Here is a 19964-nt window from a genome sequence, read left to right as displayed (position 1 = left end):
AGTATTCTGTAAATATCATCTATTTTGGATGGGTATCTATGGATTTGTCATAGATAAATGTTTTTATTTGTGATTTTGCTTTATCTCTACTGGACTGAGTGGGATTTCGGTGTTACTGGTTGCCTGCTGGCATTGCTTGCTGAAGGTTACGATGAACTGTCACCCTGTGGCCACCTAGCTCATGTCAGGCTCCTGACATGTTCTCCAGAGTGCTAAAGGATAGCGATAGCCATGCCTGCCCCGTTTTGGCTGCAGGAGCGAGGTCTCTGGTGGAGGTCAGGGATGGCAGAGGCATCCTCTGCTGGCAGAGGTAACTGGGGACACTGTTTGGTGTGTAATGAGAGAGTGTCCCCAGGCTCGCTCAACTCCTGAGGTTCCTCAAGGTGTCTGTCAGGGGTCCAGTAAGAATCCCAGTGACGAGCAGGAACCTTCCCGCCTACTCCTAAACCCCCTCTCTTTTGAGCTGGAATTGGAACAAGTGACTATGGTTTACTCTGAAAGCACCACAGCCCTCCACCCTGGGAGCTGAGCTATTGAAGGATGAGAGATGTGGTGCTGAGAGAGACTCCCGGCAGGATTCCGCAGCAGCCCCAGTCCTGTCAGTGTGATGGCAAGTGGCAGAGGCATCACTCTGGGATATGGGGAACCAAAGCCTAAAAGGTACCTTGAATACAAATTTCTGCACAATGTGATGTTCTTTCTGCACAATATGACTTCTGCCCTCGCTTGGCTGTGAAGTGCTTCATCCCAATGATAAGGGATGGAAATAGCACCAAGGCCATACTACGTAGGTAACTGGAAGAGATGTGATTTGTAGACTAGCCATACATAAATCTATTCTTACCCCTCTCATGTTTGCATTACAGTCTTTGGGATTATCAGAAGCAGCAGAAACACGCTGCGTAACTGCTCCAGCTTGTCACCTCCCAAGGTTTTCCTGAAGTAAGATTCCCTGCACACCTGCAACAGGGTGAGGGAGATGTGACCCCACAGCATTAGAAAAACAGCAACACAAGTGACACAAGGAGGCAAAACTCACAACAAGTAGATCCATCAGAGGACTGACTTTGTACCTGCGCCAGAGCAGCCTCCCTCCCTGCTGATGGCTGGGTCACCCTCCGGGCTGGGGACAGGCTGTGCTCGGCTGGGTGAGGTGGAGGGAGAGGCAGAATGGGGGAAGAAACGGGAGAGAAAGCCCCAAACTCTTTGTCTTCTGCACAGATCATGGTATCACATTACTATGATGCAGTTCGCTGCCATGAACTACTCGTTCATATTGCCCCACACCTACTGCAGGGGGTAGGACTTCACGGTGGGAGATGTGCATCCTCAGGCAGCCTGTGCAAAACACAGATTTTTTTCTGTGAAGCTGCCCCTTCCGTGGCAAGGTCAAAGCCTTTGAAGAGGCACCCAAAATCTTATTTGGTTTGTGGCCAAAGGATTTCCTGTCTGCCCTTTCTTTCCTTGCATTCCCTAAACTCAGACAGAATCAGAAAGGCTGACTCCTGGGGAACAGCCTGAAGGCAGAGGGGACACAACACTGCATGTGTGGATGTGGGCCGGCGTGCTTGAGATGCTTCCTGAAGTGATAATTCAAAAGGATGTTAATCTAATAGACTGCTGCTTGGTACAACGAACACAATGTCACAGCGGATGGCATCCCTGATCATAGCTTAAAGCACGTTCATTCAACTCCTGCCTAGCTTGAAGGCGTTTCCAGCTGTTGTTGTCCTTGCAAACACCTGCGTCTCTCTCTCATGCACTGTGCTCCCCTATGCTCACGTGAATCTCACGTGAGGGAGTCGGGGAAAGAACTTGGCTGGAAAACGGCCAAAAGGCAAACTTGCTCTTCTAATCTGACTTTCAAAAGGAAAAAAGGCATTGGCACTCAGAAATGAATAGCCATGCTGGTTTTGCTATATGCCTAAAGAACAGTTACAGAACAAAGGAACACATTAAAGGAAAACAGAGGAGTTTTTGGGAAAAAAAAGCTAAAGGACAGAGGTACCACCTCTGTCACCAGTTATGCACCAAGCAGGCACTTGACCAGTTCAGGTAATGCCTTGCTGTGTGAAAACCTTCCTGCCCCAACACACAGGATTTTTGTTTAGCTGTAATCCTGTAATGTTTGATCCTTTATCTTCCAGCACTGAATCTCTATTTTGTCCTGGAGGAATGACCCACAAGATGAGGATGGATGAAAACATAAGCTAGACCAGCCTAGGGAGCTGGGACGGAGTCTCAGCAGGTCTCTGACGTGGTGTAAAGTCATGTGCTGAGTATAACTCTAAAACTAGTCTCTCCTTTGAATTACAGACCTCAGCATTGTCCTGGAGAGAAAAATACTCATGCTCCTCTGCTCTGCCAGCTGAGCTATGGAGGGGACTTACTGAAATAGCATCAAGAGTGGCTTATGCTGAGTAGACCAAGGCTGGGGAGAAACGTGACACTGGGAGAGGGCTGTATCTCTGCGAAGTGATGAGCGGATGCCAGCTGGGAAGCCTGAGTTGGATCCGTGCTGTGAAACACAAGTCCCATCTCTATTGAACATCACTCTCCTTTCCTAGTGACGGAGGGGTTGCTGGGCAGTGGGGTTTAAAGGGGAGTGCTATGGCCTGTTAAGGCCAGAGCAGAAATCAAGTCTGTCCCTCAGTCACAATTCATGCTGTTAAAACTCTGCGATTCCCTTTTCCCTAGATTCTGGTCTGCTCAGGAGGCCCCCTAGCACTGCCCCGGCTGTGCCACATGTGTCCAGCCCCATGTCACAGCACTGACTCCTCCGCTGCTCACCCAGCACTAAACACCCGTGTTATTCCATAAAATGCATGAGTTCAGGGAGGGGCCATCATTCCGTCCTCTCTGCTAGCAGGGGAGACATGTAGCCATGATCTACAAACAGGCTCCCATGGGACACTGTGACGACAAAGTAGAGGGGAAAGGGCCAGGGCTGCATTTAAAAAGCAGAGGACTATTGAAATAGTAAAGCACTTGGTCACTTACTCTCCAACAGGAAGCGGGATTCTCCCACATTTCTAACTGGTATGTTCTCCCAGTTTTCTAACTGGTTTGGTTTTACTTATGTCCTTTCTTCCTTCATATCTCATTGTCATTGCAGGGCGTATTTGGGGGTGTGGAAAAGCAAGCCTGTGCCTGTTATCTGTGAAACGTGTCCCTCACCCTGGAGAGGACCTATTTTTAGGCAGGCAGTAGTGCGGGGCTATTTCTTCCCTGCATGCAGTACTTCCTCCCTGCAGTGCTTCAGACATGCTTTTGTGCCTTGCCTGTGAAGTGTAGATCTCTTTCTAGCAGTAATGTGTCGAGGGGATGAGGGTTTGGGGACCTCTGGGCTTGTAAAAGTTGTGTATGGCTCAAGGAGTGGCTGAAAGGCTAATCTCATGTTTGTTATGCCACAGCACCGGCAGTCTGTCTTTTCAGGCTCACCAATTTTGAGACTTTTGAGAATACAGATAATTGCAGGGAAGATGATAAACGCCTCGTCTTAATCACCGTTCAGGCTCACCCTGCCTCCGTGAAGGCTATGGCCCGGCCACCATTTCTCATCCTGATCTCGAGGACTGTGAGGAGACCAGGACTTTCTGTTGGGAGGGCTTTCTATTTCCCTGCGGTCTCTAAAGCCGGGGGACGCTCGGGTCCGCACTGGCCTGCTGGCATTGCTGGAGAGCAGCAGGAAGCCACAGGACCTCCCTTCTCCCACGCAGGCAGCTGGGAGCAGCAACACCACGTCTTGGTGTCCCACTGGTGGCAAAGCCATGGTGCGTGGAAGTGACTTCCCAATGGATTTCATCCACAGACTCTCCTTCTTTCAGAGTCTTTTAATCCAAATCGCTGAGGTTTGTCTGCTGTAATTTATGTTGGTACTGCTGATGAATCTGGAATGAAAATGATAATGTCATCATAATCTGCCCTCTTACCCCACGTTGCTGTCTGTCTGCTGCAAACCATGGAATCTCCTTGAGCATGGATAAGCCCAGAGAAGGCTGCTTTCAAGCACGATTCAGCTGAGGTCAGTGTCCAACCCCTATTTGAAAAAGGGCAGACGTCGTCTCTTTGACTGGTCTTTGTAGCTTGTCCCTGCAGTCCTGTGCTCCTGCACATTTGATGTGCTCCCAGTGACTCGCCCTTAGACATGCTTTGAGCTTGCCCCTGCTGCTGTGATTTTGTATGTGCAAAAGGAAATTTTGAAAGATGTCCTTACCTCCTGTGCTGGCCCTTGTTTTCCTGGAGATCTGAAGCTGTCTCTTACATTGCTTTTAGAAGGTCTCCAAACAGTGACTACATATGGCCTATCATCGTATATGAGGTACACAAAGACAAATATATATGTTGAGTGGTAAAAAGTCAGTCTCAAAACTGTTTTTAAAAGCTCTTGTCTCTGTTGTAAAGGCTCTTTTGCTGCATAAATTGAGTCATGTACAAGGGTAGTTTTGGTATTTATCGTGGGATGTTTAGTGATCACAATAAAATCATAAAATGCAAGATACTGTTTGCAGTTTGCACTTGTATAGGTAGGAGGACTTCCTCTTATAGCTGGCTCATCTGCTTAGTAAGTTGTTGCAAATGTAAGTGAAATTTGAGTTTCTGCAACACGCTGGCTGTAGGTGGGAATGCCGGTGCTCACAACCTGCTGCTGAGGACTGCTCACTGCAGGGTAAATGGGCACAGCTGAAAGGTGAGGTGGATGGAGAGCTTTCCCCCTATGTCCCTGAGGGATGCTTGGCTAAAAATGCAAATATTTTGAGTCAAAATAACAAGCAGAGTTAGCAGGACGGGGAGAGGGGAAGGCCACATTTTCATTTTACTTTGAATCTCCCATTCAGGTGGGCAGAAATGGAGGCAGCGGCCTCATTTTTGTTAGGATGTTGTATTGCTGGGGCAGCCAGGATTTCTCGCCAGAGGTGAGGAGGCAGGGCAAAGCCGGGGAGTGACAGGCATGTGGGTCAGGGGGTCCCCCCATGCAACAACAGTGGCCCCGCAAGAGCACCCTCCAGCCCTGTCCTCTTCCAGCAGAGCTCTTGTGCAAAGCCCTCAGGTGAGTCCCACCAGCCTTGGGAGCGCAGCGGGGTGGGGGCAAGTGTCGATCCCTGCCCTGGGGACAACAGGCAGCTGCCCATTTGCTTTAGACAGCTGCCAGTAGAGGTGTCTGCCTGCCCTGGGCTGGGTGGCAGGGGTGGCAGGGTGCTTGCTCGTCCCTGAGGACAGGCAAGAGGTGGGGTGGCAGCAGACCAGGGCTGCCCATCGTCCTGTGGATCAGGATGCTCCGTGCCACCCACCACGTCCATGTGAGGATGCCTGGACAAGGAGCCTGATGGTTGCAGAGCGGGTTTTGTTTCTGCCAGGCTCAGTGGGGCAGTAAGTCACATGGGAGTTATCCTCTGGCAAAAATACGCTTTTTCTCTTTGTTTTCCAGTCATGCAAGAGAGCCACAGGACAGGTCTTCTGTGACTGACACACGAGAGCTTCACAGCACTGGTACAAAATAAGAGGTTGCAAAGGGGAATTCTGCGAATGCAAAATCCAGAGATGTCATTATGGCATTGAAATCTGAACCTGGACATCGATCAACCTCTCCTTCCTCCTCCAAATCCCTCTCCTAAACCCTCTGCTTTGCAGCCAGCCTTCCAGGCTCTCCTGGCCGCCAGTCCACAGCCCACAAGCTGTTATTCATCTGCAAAAATAGGGGAGTTAGAAGCAATGTCTGTAAGAGCAAGCATATCTCTAGGAACTAGTGTTCTGATTGTGTCAACGAAGCCAGATAACGTTCCTGGGCAAGCAATACTGCAAAAAAAAAAAACACATTAAAAAATTTTATCATCTTCTTGGTGATGGCTGTCAGACATCCAGAGTTTCTGTCCAGGAGTGGGGTTAAAGCAGGTCCTCTTGCCCTTTGCTAGTCCCTTGAGAGATGCCTCGGCTTGGTTACTCTTTGGAGTGGACAGCTGTGCGTGCTGGTGGTCTTCCCTTGTGGGGGTGGAAGGGGAGGAAGCGGAGGGTGACAGGGCTGCCAGAGAGACAGGAGGGTGCCGGGCTTTTTCTTGGTGCAAGTCTTTCAAAGTCCAGTGTAAGCCATTCCTGCTGAAGACAGTCTGCAGGACCATCCTGTGGCTCTGCAGCCTCTTGAGCTTTGCTCTTCTCTTCCTCCTTGTTGCAGCATGGTCATACAACCCATGGCTTTTCTGGTCCTTCTTATCCAGCCTTCGTAAGCATGGCCAAGCCTCCACATTTCTTTACCTAGAAATCACTGCTGTGGTTTGTAATACTTTGGCAGAAAAACCTGTACTAATTTTTCACGTGTCTGAACTACATATTCCTACAGAAAAATATTTCAGCTTAGGCCTGGCTGCAGAAGCTGGGTTTATCTTTGTTTTATCAGTTCCTTTTTGTGGTTGTGCTGTTTATTATCTGTTCTATGTTAGCATGCTTCAGCATACAGTACGGGGAAAACCAGCAGCAGACTGTCCCTCACCTTGCTACCATCGGGTGTCCTCTGCAGATGCATCAGGTGTCACACTGCCTTAACAGAAGGCTTTTGTGGACTACCACAGGTAAGTGTAAATTCACCAGAACTACATCCCAGAGGCACATTGCACTCTGAAAGATTCCTCAGTTCATTTTCCAAAGGGCTGGCACAGCGGTGTGATCCCCCAGCTTTTTTCCATGCTGTGAACACCCTCTTCCCTACATCACCATATGCAGGTGTTGCTGTGCGCTGACATTTCTAACCTTCAGCTTTTCCTCCCAGAATTTCTATGTTTTTGCCTGTGAAGTGAGGTGGAAGTGCCTGCCTCGCCAGGCGAGGACGGCTTTCCTCATCTAATTCAAAGCCCCTTAATTAGAGCAGGTTTTGATGCACAAGGGGCAGCTGACTCAGAGTTAGGAGGGTAGGAATGAGGCGTTCAAATTCTTCCAGATGCAAAAGTCACCTCTGACCCGGCCACAGAGGGGAGGGGAAGAAGAGAAATATCTTCTTGCTGTTGCCAAGAAAGGCTCCCCGCCAGCCCTGCCAAAGCCCCAGCTGTCAGCAGCTCAGCTGCCGGAGCAGCTTCTCCCGCTCGGCTCCGGGCTCTTGCCTGCAGCAGGCAGTCACAGCAAAGGCGTGATTTCAAACGGGTTTAACTAAGCTATCACAAATCTCCCGTGAATGCAAGACTTCAGAAAAAAATCTATTTGTTTTCATGTGACTGCTGACAAATGGGTATGTTTACGTAGGGGAGATTCCAGCTCGGTGGGCTGCAAGTGGGTACAGGATTTCACCCAAACACTTAAAAAGTATGGAAGGCATTGAGAATAGAATAGTCAATAGTACATTCAATCGAATGTGATTCATTGGCATTGCATGCAGAGAATAGTATTCATTTTCATGCAGAAATCAATGAAAACCTTTGCTTTTATATTTCCCTGCTCAGTTTCCAGACTGGTGTTGCATGCAAAGGGCCCTGCTTTGGAGTCGGGGTCTGCCCCTGGACGCGCAGGGAACTCGCTCAGCCATTCTATAGCATATTTCAGATGCAAGCCTTATACAGTTATAAGGCAGAATAAACACGAGTCCTTTCTACAAGACACTTAACAGAGGAAGTATTCTAGTTATTGATTAAAAGGGAAGACAATATTCTGATTACATGTACAGTACGGTGGCAAAGTGATTTTATACAGTACATGCGGGGACTTTGGCTTAAACATGAGGATGAGATATGTATTGCTTGTACAGTTGTGTGATAAATTATTGGCAAGTAGAAGCACAGATGGCTTTCCCTTAAGATCAGGCATCACATGCCACAAATTATCTGGGAAATTGTCATTTTAAAAATAACTCTGGAACAAGTGCCAAGCTGAGAGGGATATCAGTGTCTAATAAACAGATATAAACACAGCAGTGCCCAAAACTAAAATATATTTGAAATAAACTAAGCTTTGAGAGAGCACATAAAATTAGCACCTATTCTCTAGCAGTACAAATGAAAGCTTTTCATACTGTATTTCTTCTGTCTCTTTCTCATCAGGAAATTCAAATCATGTTTTTGGTGCAAATTTAAGCCACTGTGGAGTTAATGGCCTGAATAGTCGTGTTAGATTCTTAAGTTACAGCTCTTAAAAAAAAAAAAAAATCATACCGGAAGAAACCTAAGCACAGTTATAGGCAGGCAATTTTTTTTAACTAGTTTTCAAGGTGGTGACATGTTTATACCCTGAAGTGTCTGAGCTGCGGCGCAGGAGCCCATCGCTCCTATTGTCTTCTCCAGCAACCGCGTGTGCCTCGCACCTTGGAAAGGTGAGATCCTGGAGCCTGCCGAAACACAAAGTTACACAAAATTACATCCTGCATCTCAGGGCCATGGCTGCTTGCTCAAAACAGAGTATTTATTAGGCGGCAGCTTGTGGCTGAGCAGGTTGGGGCAGCCCTGAGCCCTCCATCGCCGTGCAGAGATAAGGGGGAGAGTGGGTGGCGTTTGCTTATCGTTCGCCCTCCTCCTCCTCCTTCCTGAGGGGTGAAGGCCGCCATGTGCGAGTGAGGAGAGCCAGGGCCCCGCCGGCTGCCCCCCCGCCCCCGTCGCCCCGTCCAGCCGTCACCTGTCCCAGCCTGTCCTCCTCTCAACGCGCTTATATGGGCACGGCAGGATGGCATCTCGTGACGCTGCGCTGCTAAAAACAGCCCCGGCTCTCTTCGGCCCCTCGTTTAAACAATGTCCTCCGGCCAGAGCAACCCAGAGAGCCCCTGATCGCCGCACAGCCTTGGACTTATTTCAAGGGAAATTAACCCGGAAACCCCCTCCGCGAGGCCCTGATCCTGAGCGTATGCCCCTGGAAAAGCTAGGGATGAGCACCTCCCTGAGCTACAAGTCCTTCTCCAAAGAGCAGCAAACCATGGATAACCTGGAGAAACAGCTGATTTGCCCCATCTGCCTGGAGATGTTCACCAAGCCCGTGGTCATCCTCCCCTGCCAGCACAACCTCTGTCGGAAATGCGCCAGCGATATTTTCCAGGTAGGTTTCTCCCCGCAGAAAGCTCCTGCTTCCCCAGCGGCACTGGCTGAAATGGATGGAAAAGCTGATTTTTCCACATATTTTGGTTGATTGCTGTTAACAGTCAAAGGCCGGGGGCAGGGGTTGGGGGGGCGTGTGTGATTTAAAGCAGAAGTTGAGTGTCCCCAGGGGCCAGGGCTGAGCTCACAGCAGATTACACAGAATCACAGAATGGTAGGGGTTGGAAGGGACCTCTGGAGATCATCTAGTCCAACCCCCTGCCAGAGCAGGGTCACCTACAGCAGGTTACACAGGAACACGTCCAGGCGGGGTTTGAATGTCTCCAGAGTTGGAGACTCCACCACCTCTCTGGGCAGCCTGTTCCAGTGCTCTGCCACCCTCAAAGTAAAGAAGTTCCTCCTCATGTTTAGGTGGAACTTCCTATGCTCAAGTTTGTGCCCGTTACCTCTTGTCCTGTCCCCGGGCACCACTGAAAAGAGCCTGGACCCATCCTCCTGACAGCCACCCTTTAAGTATTTAGAAGTGTTGATAAGGTCCCTCAGTCATCTTTTTTCCAGACTGAAGAGACCCAAATCCCTCAGCCTTTCTTCATAAGAGAGGTGTTCCAATCCCCTAATCATCTTGGTCGCCCTAAATTAGATAGATTAAAGTTTCACCTGTTGGCTGGGGAGGCATGGCCACCTGTGTGACCTGAGGAAACAGCCCCTCACCTGGCAGAGGTGCTTTTTGAAAGAGTTTTTCATGTTTTTTCATGGCCTTACTCACCTCTCCTTGTGCTGCTTGGCAAGAGCAGGCCTCCAACCCCTACCTGCCGACCAGGGGAGGCACAACCGTGGCATCGGGGGGCCGCTTTCGCTGTCCCTCCTGCAGGCACGAAGTGGTCCTCGACCGGCACGGCGTCTACGGGCTGCAGAGGAATCTGCTGGTGGAGAACATCATCGACATCTACAAGCAGGAGTCCACAAGGTAACGAGTGAGCGTGTGCCCTTCAGGGGAGGTTTGCCACAAAAAGCAGACATGGCTTAGGAGACTGGTGGCTTTTGGTCTTTCTGCTTTGGCACATGTGAGGTTGATTTAGTTGTTTTCTCTCCACAAGTGAGGACAAGTTTTGACTCTCCACAAGTTTTTTCTCCACAAGTGAGGAAAGGGATCGTGCTGCCATGTGTGCCTGCTGTTTGCTGTGCAATGAAGCCAGCTCTCAGTGAGTGAAGAAAACCACGTCCAAATAGATGCTGAATTTCCCTGCTTCCACTTACAGCAGAGGATTGTGCCATGCTTATTAATATGAACACTTACCCACGCAAGCACAGTCCTTGAGGTCAGCACAGTTACTCACACGAATAAGGGAAAAGTAGCTAGGTTTGCATTGTTTATTTTAAAAGCAGCTCAGATGACTCTTATTTGTCTTTAACCTGTGTATTCTCATGCTAAAAAAGGGAAAGAAATTTCAAATCTTGTTAGAAAATCCTGAGGGAAAGACAGCGCAAACAAGAAGAAAAGTGAATTTCCTCAGAAGATACCCTGCATTATAATGTCAAATCAAAACTCAATTAAAAAAACCTCCATTCCATTCCTGTCAGCTTGGGATGTGAACTCATGAAATCAAGCCATATTTAGGACTCCATAAAGAGAAGGAATAGCCAGAAGTAATACATATCAGCACTGTGTGGTTGTGCACAAGAATCAGGACCCCCAGGGCAGAGGAATGGGTTAATTCTAAAAAAGTAAGATTACTCCTGAATGTTAATTGCCTGCATTGTATATGTAACAGATCCAGCAATAGAAAAATGTTGCGCTCTCATCTCTTTTGCCCTGAGATGGGTCGGGCAGATGGTACCACCTTGGGGAACTTAGTAGGGGCTAAGCCTGGTCCCTGGATGCCAAGCAAGCAGCTCTCACCCAGGGAAGCCACCTGTTGCCACCAGCGTGCATACATAGGGCCAGTTTCGTGTGGCAAGGTGTTTTGTACACCTGAAGGAAGGTGTAATTCTGGCCATGTTCTCTGACAGTCTTCCCATCCCACCCCAGAAAAGGGCTGGGTTTCACAGGCACAATGAAGTGATATCACTGGAGCAGGTGGACACAACTGTTGGAGCCTGGAGCCTCTGGTGACTTAGGGCACTTCTACCCTCCTCCGGTAGAGGAGGACAGTCACCAGCAGAGAGGAAGTTTCAGAGCCCGATGGTGGCTTTGGCTGTTCTCAGCTGTTTGAATCCCATCGGGGACTGGGCATAGGTTGGAACTCCAAAGCTTCAGAGAGCACAAAGTTGGCTTAAAATTGTCCTTTCTGCTGCCCTTCACACTCAGTGCCAAGAGAAGGTCAGCTACCCTTGTGTGTGTCATTGATACCCAAATATTATTTTAGTCAGGAAAATCTCAGAGGAAATGAATCAGCAAAGCTGTGGTGGTGGACTTTGCTTTTGACCAAATAAGCTGGACGTGTGTACCTCATGTCTTTATTGGTTTTGGGTTGTTGTTTTTTTTTCAGCTCGCAGTTGTATTTAACTTAAAAAATAAAGAAATGCACCTTCTTTTCCTATGTAGTTCATGGGCAATTGGAACAAAATTCAGTTAAACAAAAATGCAAGAGATTTAGTAGATATTTTTTTAATTCCACAAAAGTAAAACACAACATGATGAATAAAAGGTGAGAATAGAAAAAAAAAATAAATATGAGCATATATTAGTTTAGATACTTATCCAAAAAGGTTCATTTATTTGGTCTGCTAAGGTGCTTATTTAACCTTCACATATGACCTTAGGATGAAAGTTATAATCAGGGTTACGTAGCAGCGACAATGCATAGCAGCATTATCTAAACTATTTGGTATTTTGTATGCCTCAGCTGCTTATCTCCCTCTGCCTAACATTCCTCAGGCTCCCATGAGAGCGTAGGCAAGATCTGCCATGGCTTTACTCTCTGCAGTCCCACCAAACCCAACAAGTCAAGGGAAATCAAGTCCTCTCCGCTTCTTCCTTTTGTACCAGTCTCTTCCGAAGGGATGGCTGGGGTCTGGCAGAGGTACATAAGAGGAGGGGTGAGACGTGACCTTTGCCTCCTTGTTTCTTCCCAAGACATCCCTTCAAACTGGCAGCACCCATGACTTCCAGTCAGAGCCCTCATTGCCCCCAAATCCTCCTGTGGGTATAATTCACCATAACTGCATGTGCCAGAATGATGCCAGCTCCTAGCTGCATTTCACATGAACCTAGGAGAGAGTGAGGGGAATTCAGCTCAGGAACAAGCTTTGTCTTCTGCTTAGGTGAAAATAATTTATTTCAAAAATATTTTTTTTAAATTTGAGTTTCTATTTGAATTAAGGAATTGGTTTTTTTTTTAAATAAAAGCTGGGACAGGATCTGGGCTGTGGGGTTGAGAGGGTCTGCCCAAGCCTTCACACACAGCCCCTCTTATTAGAAAAAAATCACATCATCTGGTCTTTTATCCCATTGCTCATCAAATTCCAGCTGATGGCAGCGTAGCCCATTGCCCAATTTAGAATCTAGTAGTAATGCAAGGAAAGAAACCTTCAAACAGGATGTGGCTCCTACAAAACTTTAAAGGAGGGCAAAGGACCGAACCCAGTGGAAACAGAGTTGGCTGAAAAATTAAACCAGTGTTTGAAAGTCTGTAGGCCACTGATTACCTGAACCATCTGAGGAATATCAGGGTGCCTGCTGCCACCAGGAAAGAGTAGCAACAGGAGGCTGTGACTTGTCGCAAGCTCTGGCAGCCTCTAACAAGCTTGGCTGGCTATTCCTGATCAAAAAGTGCTTTGGACTTTGTTTCCAGCTGAATCCTGATCAGAGAGGGTGAAGCGCTTTTTCTGCCTTGCATCTAGCAGGGAGAGCCCCAGGTACAGGCTGGCCCTGCAGCCCCGAGCACAGATGGAGCAGTGCGTGCAGCAGTGTGCACAGGAGGGACCAGGCACTGGGCTGAAAGCAGCGTGCGTGGGCTCTGCAATGGTGGTGACGTGCTGCAGGATGGGGTAGCCAGCACCACCAGGAGCAGCTATCCCTGACACCTCAGAGACCTCAGCCAGAGCTCCCAAGGGAGGACATGGCTCTCAGGACAGGTTGCAGGGATGCCTGGGGATCTCAGATAGGCTGGGCCAGGGAGATGGGCTCCCTGCCCACAGGTTGCCAAGCAAGGGAGCTGCAGAAGACCCACAGACTGTGCCACGAGGAGAGCGATCACCTGGATCTTCTCCAAATCCCCAGAGACAAGGCCCCAAGCTCACCTGTGCCAGTGGTTTTCTTGGGCCAGGCATTCATGATAGTAATAGTGTAACAGAGCTGCAGGAATCCCTATGTCCATATGAACTTTTTTTGTCTTCTCATTTTTCAAGCCTCATTTCTGCCCTGAGTATTGATGGGCTTTTCACTGCTTTTGGGAGAGTCCATCATTGTGGTTGATTTCCAAGGACTGTCTCCTCCAAGCTCAAGAAAGGTCCATCCCCATATACAGGAACTCAAGCAATGCTGGCAAGATACCTGCATTGATTAAAAAGAAGTTCCTGATAAAAATAAAACATTTAAAAAGAAGATAAAAAAAGATGGACTAGTGACTCAGGAATATTTTAAGACACTGTCCAAGCATATACAGATGGAGTCAGGAAAGCCAAACCCCACCTGGAACTGAATCTGGCAAGGGACGTGAAGGCTAACAAGAAGAGCTTCTACAGGTACATCATCAGCAAAAGGAAGATTAGGGAAGGTGTGAGTCCACTGCTAAATGGGGCAGGGGCTCCTGTGACAAAAGACATGGAAAAGGCCAATGTACTCAATACCTTCTTCACCTTGGTCTTTACTGGTAAGATAGGCCTTCAGGAATCCCAGGCCCCTGAGACCAGTAGCAAAGTCTAGAGCAAGGAAGACCTACCCTAAGTGGAGAGGGATCTGGTTACAGAATATTTAAAAAAAAATGGATACCCTGATGTGACGCACCCATGAGTGGTGAGGGAGCTGGCTGATGTCGTTGCAAGGCCACTTTCAACAATCTTTGAAATGTCATGGTAATTGGGATAGGTTCCTGAGGGTTGGACTGGAATAAATCAAATGTTATTCCAATCTTCAAGAAGTGTGAGAAGGAGAATCCGGGGAACTACAGTCTGGTTATCCTCACACCGGTTCCTGGAAAGCTGCTGGAGTAAACTCTCCTGGAAACTGTTTTCAAACATATAAAAGGCAAGAAGGTGATTAGAAATAGTCAGTAGGGATTTAAGAAGGGGAAATCATGGCTGACCAACCTGATAGCCTTTTATAGTGAGATGACTAAGTGAACGTGAGGAGAGCAGGGGATGTTGTTTATCTCAACTTTTGACACTGTCTCCTGTAACATCTTTATTGACAAACTGATAAACTAAGGTATAGATCGGCCAGTGGACAGTGAGGTGGACTGAAAACTGGCTGAACTGCCAGACTCAAAGGATTATGGTGAGCACCATGAAGTCAGGTGGAGTGTGGAGACCAGTCATTAGTGGTGTATGCCCGAAATTGATACTGGGGCCAATACAGTTTAATACATTCACTAATGACCTCACTGTGCCTCATACAGTCATGTAGATTCTCTCCATCCAGGCTGGAACCAGGTGCAGGCACTAGGTGATGTAATGGTACAGGAATGGCTACAGCTATCTTCGGGTCCTCAGTAAGAACAATATCAAAGTGGGATTCAGGATTTCAGTAGAGACCTTTCTGGATTTGTAGAAATCCTAAGGAAAACATGTCTTCTAATTGAACAGCAGTTTGGCTAAGGTCTTACTATGTCCATAATTAAACTGCGTTGCTTTATTTTCCTGCCAACTTTGCATTTCTTCACCAAATCACAGAATCACAAAATGGCTGAGGTTGGATGGGGCCTCTGGAGGGCATCTGTCTAACCCACTGCTAAAGCAGGGCCACCTAGAGCCGGCTGCTCAGGACCATGTCCAGATGGCTTTTGAGTACCTCCAAGGAAGGAGACTCTACAACCTCTCTGGGCAACTTGTGCCAGTGCTCAGTCACCCTCACAGTGAAAAAGTGTTTCCTGATGTTGAGAGAGAAACTCCTGTGTTTCAGTTTGTGTCTAGTGCCTCTTGGTCCTATCACTGGGTGCCACTGCAAAGAGCCTGGGTCCATTGTCATTACACCCTCCTTTCGGGTATTTAGATACCTGAAGGTATTGATAAGATCAAGGTCATTGTTAAGATCCTCCTGAACCTTCTCTTATCCAGGCTGAAAGTCCCAGCTCTCTCAGCCTTTCCTCACAGGAGAGATGCTACAGTCCCTTAATCATCTTCAGGGCCCTTTGCTGGACTCTCTCTGGTATGTCTATATCTCTCATCTACTAGGGAACCCAGAACTGGACACAGTACTCCAGGTATGGCCTCACCAGTGCTGAGAATCCTCCTTTCCATAAAAAATGCACAACACTCCTCACATTAAAGTCCAAACCCAATTTTAATGGAAAAGAATAAGCTTGTAGCAGTCAAACACAGGCTTAGCATCTCAAAGAGCAGAGTCAGAGAACAAGAGCATAAAGATTTAGGCCATATAAGCTGCCTGCCATTTCTTTGCTCACAAGCACACTTATGATAAATCTTTTCTTCTACCTAAGCCATGCTGTCATGTTCCTACTGACTACTCTTTAATCATCCGTTTCAGGAGCAGCCACCATTTTAAACTTAGGGGTTGTGTTTTGGCCTTTGCTACAGCTACATAGACCTAGAGGATCTCTGAAGTCAAGGAATGTTCTGCTCAAACTCTCTCCTTTTGCAAAGCCTAGGGAGTAGATCTGTTTATTTCTAGTCTTCTGTCACTGTTTTGAGGGCCCCACTAGTTCAGGGAGTTCTGCCAGGTTTCTTTCAGCCTTTTGCGGCACCTTTGAAGCTCCACTACTTCTTGCTGAACTTGCTTGACACCGTCACCTTTTTGCACCGTGCGATGTGTCTTTCATGCTGGTGGCACCATTCCAGTGTCAGATAACATTCTAGTAGTTTCTGGTTCTGGTCTTGTAAATATTTGCAGGAAGAACATCTATTTCAGGCTTAATTAATCACTTTGAAATTCATTGTCTGCTATTGCTTTTGCATGCAGGCCCTCCCACTGGTGCATGAATATATTAGGGGTTCTTTGCAGTCATCTGAAAACAATGTAAAGCATTCCTTATAGTGGAGACACACCTCTTTTGACCAGCATTGAAATGATTCTGGATTTGACACACTGAGTGCCTTATGTGAAGGTATGCTGGAAATTGGACGCAAATAATACAGGCTTCCTTCAGCCTTGTTTTATTCTGTTATATTGTGTTATATTGCAGATTACAGATTTTTCCTTATGAACCCTTTAAATTCCAGTGCCCTCCTGAAATTAAAAAATATGAATGCATGAGACATTTTCTTTGGTGCTTGATCTTTTTTTAAATGCATGGAATGGATCGCATTCCATTCTCTTCGGAAGAGAAAACCTGCACTTTGTCATTCAAAAAATAAGTGCCATGTCCACTCTACCAAACTGTATGGAAAAACTCTATTGTAATGTAATCTAAAATAGTGATCTTTCCATAATTTTTTATGCTTGTAATAGAATGACTGGTTGCTTCCTTGCTACAGAGCTCTGTAGAATGGCTTGTAAAAAATCATTGCCATTTAATTCCATTAAATTCTATAGTTTTGGAAAGTATTTTCTAATGATGAAAAGATGTATTTCTATGATGCCATTGCTCCACTTGCTACTGGTCATAGCCATAGTACTCCTTCAAAATGGTAGCAGAAAGGGATAGTGGCTTATATTGGAAAGATTTAACGTTGCCACAGTAGGAGTGGCAACCTTTGGAGGCTTGAACCCCCTGGTACGCTTTCTCCATCAACCTACTAACTCTGTGCTCTGGTACCACATCCTCACACACTCAGGTGCTTGCCGCAGACCTGCTCAGGGTGCTAAGCCTGAAGCATGGGCTCAGAAAAACATCAGCCTGCCCACGCCGACTGGACCAGAGCTTTCACTTGCACTGGGAATATCAGTTAAGTGGCTCACTTAGAGGAAGCTGCAACTAAAATAGCAGGGGTTGACTTGTGTGTATATGGCTAAATCATTGTAGTGAAGAGAATATCAGGACTGAGCTATAGTCTGGTGACAGCTCCTGGCTTGGCACAGGAGAGGAGCACTTCTTGTGTAACCCGTGCCCTTGGTGGCTGGTGCAATTGAGTAGCTACTGTTAAAAGGTTCAACACTGTACAAGCTAGACACCTGCCACCAAGCTAAAATTAATTTGTGTGAGACCTTATTTTGGTTCCTGGCCTAGTGTAAAGGCCATACGGACACAGTTCTGTTTGATGTTGACAGTCCTGACCTGGGTCTCACAAAGCTCATCAGCAGAAATATAAAGTTAAGAGCACAAAGGTCCACCAATACCTACAACTCTCACTTCAAATTAGCCCCCTGAATAAGAGCTTTCCTGCGTTAAGGCCAAGTGACCAACATTTTGCATGATGAACTCTAAAGGAATCACATATGTTTCATATTTCAGACAGATATTGGATAACTTGCTGATTAAAGTACATGAGTAGTCTGAGATCAGTCTTAGTGAGGTTATTTACATTTTTAAATATGAGCGAAGGTTCAGTCACACTCCCAGCTGGAATCCCCACGTGAAGTCATGTTCCTATATTGCCATCACATCCTGTTGTGTCAGGACATTAAGCTGTACCACCATCTATTTAGTCATCCTGTGTGGCAGGTTTAAGTCTACAGCTGCATATTCAGGTCAGCCTCAGACACTGCTGTACAAATGTGCCCTATTTCGTGCCGATACCCTAAGTGTTGTCATCAGAAACTCATGACCACCAAGCTTGCTTTAAACTTGTTTTCTTTCACAGACCCGAAAGGAAGTGCGACCAGCCCATGTGCGAAGAGCACGAAGATGAGAGAATTAATATCTATTGTTTGAACTGTGAAATGCCCACCTGCTCCTTGTGCAAAGTCTTTGGTGCCCACAAAGACTGTCAAGTTGCTCCTCTCACAAACGTTTACCAGCGACAGAAGGTAAATATCTTTTTGCATCACATAGTCCTCCCAGCAACTTACAGGACAATTGACAGGGAATTATTCCCGTGGGCTTCCTGGGACTTTCCAAAGGGGCCTAGGGGTGCCTTTGCCATTCCTGTGTGTGAGTGAAAGGCTCACACAAATCTGTAGGAACTGCTTAGAAACACAGAAAAATAAATTTGCGAGAGTGTCCCAATTTTTGTTAGTATAGTTAGAAACATTTTAGACAGTGAGTTGATATGAAGCTGAGGATACCTCTTCTGAGGTTCCAAATCTCTTTTTGTCAATGCTTTTAGATCAGAAAAACAAGTGGGATTTCTGACACATGAACTGGAAAGAGAGCAGACCATTACAAATCAAATAGTTATCTATCAGGCACTTTTGCCTTTACACATCCAATTTTTAAGAAAAGTTAAGTGAAAAACCTCCTTCTGCAAGTGAATGCAGGAATATTCAATAGTTGGCAGCACAGGATGTACCTAACATCCTCTGCCCTTGCTGTCACCAGTACAAGACTTGTTTATTTTTAATACAGTATTAATTTAAAACCTGACTCACTGGGTTATCCTCCTGAGATAAACAGCTCATTTTTCTGGAGGGCCCCAGTGGGGCAAGCAATCAGACAGGCCAAGTTTGCAATCCCAGCCTCCAACTTTGTCACACAGATGCTTGTGTGTGGAAACTACAAATGAGAAGCCACTTCAGGAAAGTAGCTACAAACCTGCTTTTCAATCAAAAAGGAAGGGAGAAGGGGGAGAAATTTCTTGGACTGAATCCATGTCCCTGATCACTCCCTTTTGTGTGGAGATTTGCAAGCAGTAGTTTCTTTCCCAGCGTGCCTGCAGAAAGGGGCTGTGATGCCCAAGACTGGAGGCGTAACCTGGAGGCTGCTGGATGCGTGCTTCAAAGGATCCTTTACAAAGCTGTGGAGGCCATGGACACGGCTGCCTCTGTTACTACCTCTGTGTGCCTAGGGCCCCTCGCCCTCCCCAGCACCCTCACCAAGTTCCCTAGGGGCTAGCTTCTCTGTCTCTCCTCTTCTAAAGACACCCCACAGTCATCCCCCTCCCCACACTCAGGCCATTCCCTTCTCCCACTCATTTCCCTCGTGCCAGTGGCTCAGCCTTCACCTTCTCCTCATCCTTTTCTCCCTTCCCCTCTCACCACTGCCCCAGCCCCACTGCCCTTACATCGGGGGCTTTCTAATACCCTGATCCCTCCAGGTCAATGGGCCACCTCTTCTCTCCAGAGTCAAGAGCTACCAGTCATCAAGGAAATACCACAGTGGTGTGGCTAGACCCAGGCATCCCCCCCCACGCCGAAAAAATCCTTCAAGAGACAAAGACTTTTCTCTCAGGAAACCCAAAGGGAATATTTTGGGCCTGTTAACACACAGCACTTCGGACAAAAGCATCTAGAAGGGCCTCCTAGAACAAAGTGCTTCCTCCTTTCCAAATCGCATCTTCTCCTCCATGAAAAGTTTCAAAATATCAATGTTTTTGCAGTGTTTTGGGAAAGGAAACTAATGTCAAAGTACTAGTGGGTAACTTATGGGCAGGCAAACCTCCAGTTTTCCTCAGTTCTGGTGGAAAGAAGAGCTAATACCCTGGTACGGCTCCTTCGTCCCCTGCTCCCCACAGTTAGATGTGACACCCTGAAGTGTGATGGTGTCTAACCCCCTACCGCTTGCTCTCCTCTTACTGCCTAGTCCGAGCTGAGTGATGGCATTGCAGTCCTGGTGGGGAGCAATGACAGAGTGCAAGGGATAGTCACACAGCTGGAGGAGACCTGCAAGACGGTTGAGGTAGGTACCAACCCTTTAAACGCGGATATTTCAGTGTGAAGTCGCATCTTTTAAACTGATCATTCTTTAATAGACCTCACTTTACCCACATGCATTCCCACATCATTTTGCTAAACCATGACCTGTGGCTTTG

At 47.2% G+C, this 19964-nt stretch overlaps 1 protein-coding gene across 3 annotated transcripts in view; it reads left to right on the top strand.

Moving 5' to 3' along the window:
- The first annotated feature begins 8654 nt into the window (after positions 1-8654).
- TRIM55 (tripartite motif containing 55) overlaps positions 8655-19964 on the top strand; it is a 38709-nt gene continuing 27399 nt past the window's right edge. Inside the window, exons 1-4 of one of the 3 annotated variants that reach the window (XM_054192059.1) lie at positions 8655-9000; positions 9794-9966; positions 17859-18024; positions 19736-19831. In XM_054192059.1, coding sequence (XP_054048034.1) covers positions 8812-9000; positions 9794-9966; positions 17859-18024; positions 19736-19831 — 624 coding nt within the window. In that variant the 5' untranslated portion in view covers positions 8655-8811. The remainder of the gene's footprint in view (positions 9001-9793; positions 9967-17858; positions 18025-19735; positions 19832-19964) is intronic. The other 2 variants (XM_054192061.1, XM_054192060.1) reach the window with 2 other exon arrangements.

This window comes from Rissa tridactyla, chromosome 2 (genome assembly GCF_028500815.1).
Source record: "Rissa tridactyla isolate bRisTri1 chromosome 2, bRisTri1.patW.cur.20221130, whole genome shotgun sequence".
Lineage (NCBI taxonomy): Eukaryota > Metazoa > Chordata > Aves > Charadriiformes > Laridae > Rissa > Rissa tridactyla.
The sequence above is the reverse complement of the archived record's forward strand: the minus strand, read 5'-3'. Positions and strand labels throughout refer to the sequence as shown.